Source organism: Populus euphratica, unplaced genomic scaffold (genome assembly GCF_000495115.2).
Source record: "Populus euphratica unplaced genomic scaffold, PopEup_1.0 scaffold300.1, whole genome shotgun sequence".
In the NCBI taxonomy this organism is placed as follows: domain Eukaryota; kingdom Viridiplantae; phylum Streptophyta; class Magnoliopsida; order Malpighiales; family Salicaceae; genus Populus; species Populus euphratica.
In genome coordinates this window covers 92,977-97,625 of record NW_011500182.1, presented here as the reverse complement: position 1 = coordinate 97,625, position 4,649 = coordinate 92,977, and the positions used below count along the sequence as shown (strand labels likewise).

General features: G+C 36.5%; 1 protein-coding gene across 3 annotated transcripts in view; it reads left to right on the top strand.

The window, feature by feature from the left end:
- LOC105111538 (vacuolar protein sorting-associated protein 41 homolog) overlaps nucleotides 1-4,649 on the top strand; it is an 8,396-nt gene that overhangs the window by 362 nt on the left and 3,385 nt on the right. For all 3 annotated transcript variants that reach the window (XM_011006922.1, XM_011006923.1, XM_011006921.1), the window contains 12 exons: nucleotides 1-83; nucleotides 162-434; nucleotides 522-701; nucleotides 846-1,106; nucleotides 1,840-1,972; nucleotides 2,062-2,152; nucleotides 2,605-2,707; nucleotides 3,477-3,580; nucleotides 3,661-3,754; nucleotides 3,842-3,997; nucleotides 4,081-4,143; nucleotides 4,403-4,468. In XM_011006922.1, coding sequence (XP_011005224.1) covers nucleotides 1-83; nucleotides 162-434; nucleotides 522-701; nucleotides 846-1,106; nucleotides 1,840-1,972; nucleotides 2,062-2,152; nucleotides 2,605-2,707; nucleotides 3,477-3,580; nucleotides 3,661-3,754; nucleotides 3,842-3,997; nucleotides 4,081-4,143; nucleotides 4,403-4,468 — 1,607 coding nt within the window. The remainder of the gene's footprint in view (nucleotides 84-161; nucleotides 435-521; nucleotides 702-845; nucleotides 1,107-1,839; nucleotides 1,973-2,061; nucleotides 2,153-2,604; nucleotides 2,708-3,476; nucleotides 3,581-3,660; nucleotides 3,755-3,841; nucleotides 3,998-4,080; nucleotides 4,144-4,402; nucleotides 4,469-4,649) is intronic.

The following is a 4,649-nucleotide window of genomic DNA, read 5'->3' as shown; positions in this document are numbered from 1 at the left end:
CGTGTATAGCTGTTGCCGAACGTATGATCGCTCTTGGAACTCTCGACGGCACCGTTCACATCCTCGATTTCCTCGGCAACCAGGTGACACCTCACTCTATCGCTTTCTCTCTGTATCTTTCGAGACAATTGCTTATTAATTTTTCAAATTTCTGCATTTAGGTTAAGGAATTTGCGGCACACACGGCGGTGGTTAATGATCTTAGCTTTGATGTGGAAGGAGAATATATAGGAAGTTGTTCTGATGATGGCACTGTTGTAATTAATAGTCTTTTCACCGACGAGAAGGCTTTGAAGTTTGAATATCATCGGCCGATGAGGGCAGTCGCTTTAGACCCTGGATATTCTAGAAAAACATCTAAAAGATTTGTTGCTGGTGGGTTAGCTGGTCAATTATGTTTTAATTCCAAAAAATGGCTAGGCTACCGCGACCAGGTATGGACAAGTATGAGTATTGTGTACCTGGTTGAGAGTTTGGTTTTTGTTATTGAATGCTGCTGTGAATTTATTTGTTGAAATTAGGTTTTGCACTCTGGTGAAGGTCCAATACATGCTGTGAAGTGGAGAACGAGTCTCATTGCTTGGGCTAACGATGCGGGTGTGAAAGTTTATGATGCCGCTAATGATCAAAGAATAACTTTTATTGAAAGACCGCGGGGGAGTCCGCGTCCTGAGCTTTTGCTCCCTCATTTGGTTTGGCAGGTTAGTTAAAATGTTGACCCTGTAAGTTGATTGAATACTTTCAACTGTTCTTTTCATTGTGTTTATTATATTTTTGAATCTAGTGGTTTCAAAATTAACAACAATGTTTTGCTCTCTGGCTTTGTGGCATCCCATCACATCCAGGATGATACTCTCTTGGTTATTGGGTGGGGGACGTTTGTGAAAATAGCATCGATAAGAGCTAATGAGCAAAAGGGTGCCAATGGGACATATAGGCATGTTCCAATGTCTAGTATGAACCAGGTGGATATTGTGGCTTCTTTTCAAACCACCTATTATATTTCAGGAATTGCTCCGTTTGGTGATTCTTTGGTTATTCTAGCTTATATTCCTGTGGAAGAAGATGGAGAGAAGGAATGTAGTAGCACCATTTCATCAAGACAGGTATCTTCTCTTTAATTCTATGTGGACTTTATTGAATTATGAACTCTGATCCATATCTTAGTTCATCTCTTGCAGATAAAAAATGAATCTTGATAGCAATTTATTGTGAAATTAGGTCTTCACCTATTTAGATCCATGCAACAGTAAAAAAAACATTTATGGAGAAATACACACTGCTTATGTGTACGTGTATTCCTGAGGTCTTTATTCTAGTCTGGGGTCATTTTATCTTCAAGCTTTTACAGTTTTTTTAAGGTTCATGATTTTGCTACATCTTTTTAAACATCATAAATTCAATTTTTAGTATTTTACATCTTGAAAATGCTAGCAATCTTAACCATTTTTTATGTCATGGAGTTGTGCACTTCCATGGGCTTGAGGGTTCTGCTTTTTTTGGCTTCTTCCTTTTCTTTCTGACAATTACTGGTTTCAGGACAAGGCATGGGTTTTATGTTTCTTGTAGATATTTTATCTGTTTAGCAGTTTTTATTAATTGATCTTGTTCTCTTCAGAACCCAATCTATGGTTTTCGGTGCTTGCTTCTATGTTTGCTGTATTTCATTTATGTTGTTAGCATGCTTATGAATGGATTGTTGATAATGACATGTTTCTTCCCTGTGTGATTTAGCTCCATTCTGCAAATATTTTAGTTTTAAAGATGAAATCCTGTTTGCAAGTCACTTTTGTGGAAATAGGTAGAAACTGTATTTGCTAAATTATCTATTTTAATCAGGGCAATGCACAGAGACCAGAAGTACGTGTAGTTGCATGGAATAATGATGAACTTGCAACAGATGCCCTCCCTATACATCGTTTTGAGCATTACAAGGCGAAGGACTATTCCCTTGCTCATGCTCCTTTCTCAGGTTAACATATTGGATTATTTGAAATTCATGGTCTTTTATACCAGAGGACTACATTTGAATAGCTTCAATACCTTTTCATGTGAAAGCAGGTAGCAGCTATGCTGGTGGTCAATGGGCTGCTGGCGATGAACCATTATACTATATCGTATCCCCAAAGGATGTGGTGATTGCAAAGCCTAGGTTATCATTGATTCTTTCTCATATTTTAGCTTTTGAAGAGAGTCATTTTATTTCTTTGCTTGTGCTATGAGCTTATCGGTATTGATGGTTCCGATGGTGTTCTAAATTAATTTTAGAACACCTCTCAGTTCTAAATGATTCTTGATGTCTTTTCAAGAATAGGCAGTTTGAATTATATCCTGAATTATTCTCTTCTGTAATGTATCAACAGTTTTGTGAGTGCCTAGTTCGTTCTTTTAACTCATTTAACTCACCCATTCACCCTTCCAAATTGACACCTTATGATTCAAAGCATGAGCTTATCATGAGCATTATGTGTTAAGCATCTAAGCTTGGATTTATCAAAACAATCTGAAGTTCTGCAACTTCCCCAATCCACCAGCCTGGGCATGTGTTTGTTTTTGTTTTCTCTTTTGGTTTTCAAGAGAACTTAATTTATTTTTCTATGTTAGGGATACTGAAGATCATATTGCGTGGCTTCTAGAACATGGTTGGCATGAAAAAGCATTAGAAGCAGTTGAAGCAGGTCAGGGCAGGAGTGAACTCATTGATGAGGTATTTTGGTTTATTTATCTGTTAGACAACGTTAAAAGATTTAGAGGTTTGCCATGTCTCGTACAACAAATACAACATATAACTTCTGTTATAATTAAATAAATGACTACATTTTGTTAATCTTGATTGTAGAGGAAGACCTTTTTGCAACTGTACAGAAACTAAATTTTTTCATTGTTGTCTCTCTTTAAGTACACCTTTATGAACTAGCAATTTCTGCATATAATTTGGTGTTGCTTTGTAAAAATACAGCTCTGTCTCCCCTCTCCTCTTCCTTATCAGGGCACAAATGATCAAATGAGTTTTGTTTCATTTTTCTTTATGGTTATAAATCTAGTTTTTAAATTTTCCTTTGCATGTGCTCGTAAATTTCAATAGTCACACATTGTGTGATAATGCTAAGCATTCAGTTTATTTGTGCTTGGTTTCCAGGAATTTAAAGATTGGAAGCACAATATTGATTGATGCATGCATAGTAAACAGTTCTTCTGGATAATGGTTTCTTCAATTTGTGTGGTATTTGAAGTCTTAAGCATTGTGATGCCCTGTCTTACCCACTCATTTCTTTTCGTCAATATGTTCTTTCAGTTTTAGGTTATAAAGCTTTCATGCTGCAGTTGCATGTAATGATTATCTTTCATTTTAGAAAAAGAAGCATGCAGGGTAGATATCTTCTTGTTAATTTTTTCTTTGTCCTATGTGGTCCTCCTTTGAGATCCATGTTAGTTTGAAGTGAGTAATGGCTTAAATTTTTATGCTATAAGCACAGGTGGGATCCAATTATCTTGATCATTTGATTGTGGAAAGGAAATATGGTGAAGCTGCATCTTTGTGTCCCAAATTGTTGCGAGGATCTGCTTCGGCTTGGGAGAGGTAAGATTTAAGAAAAGCAACTAATTTGATATCTCCTCTGCATTCCTTGGTAATAACTGACTAGAGGCTTCCTTTTGCAGATGGGTTTTCCATTTTGCGCATTTGCGTCAGCTTCCTGTGTTGGTCCCATACATGCCAACAGAAAATCCAAGACTTCGTGATACTGCCTATGAGGTTAGTGGAATGAAAATAACTTCAGGCAGTTCCTTTCATAACTTCTCTATTGCATTGGCTCATGATCTAGGTATTTTTGATGCACAGGTTGCTCTTGTAGCTCTGGCAACAAATCCGTCTTTTCATAAAGATCTCCTGGCAACTGTCAAATCTTGGCCAGCTGTGATTTATTCTGCATTGCCTGTTATATCTGCCATAGATTCTCAGCTAAATACTTCTTCAATGACTGATGCACTCAAGGAGGTTGGTCAGAGAACCGGTATGTGCTGTTTGATTTCTGAAATTTAATGTTGCATGTCACTAATCACAACTCCTTTTGATATCAGGCACTAGCAGAGTTATATGTAATCAATGGGCAATATGTGAAAGCCTTTTCACTTTATGCTGATGTAAGTATGTTCCTGTGAATATGCAAACAAACAAAGCAGTGGTTTTGTCTGTTTAAAATGATTCAGGAAACAAGGTGTTGCATTAATTTTATTTGACATATTTATTTGTTTTCTTTGTTGGCTTTCACCTTTCAGCTTATGAAGCCAGATATATTTGACATATTTATTTGTTTTCTTTGTTGGCTTTCACCTTTCAGCTTATGAAGCCAGATATATTTGACATATTTATTTGTTTTCTTTGTTGGCTTTCACCTTTCAGCTTATGAAGCCAGATATATTTGATTTCATTGAAAAACACAACTTAAATGATGCCATCCGCGAAAAGGTATGACTGCAAGATAAGGTGAAGTAGCTGTTGTCTGTTTTGTTTTTGTGGTTTTCCTACTCTGTTGTCATTGTTATGTAAGATCAGATTTGGATCTCCATTTGAAATGTTGGGTTTGAGCCTAAATTGTTGTCTCCAAGAACAACCTTTTAGATATTTACTATATGCCTTTATTCCTGCT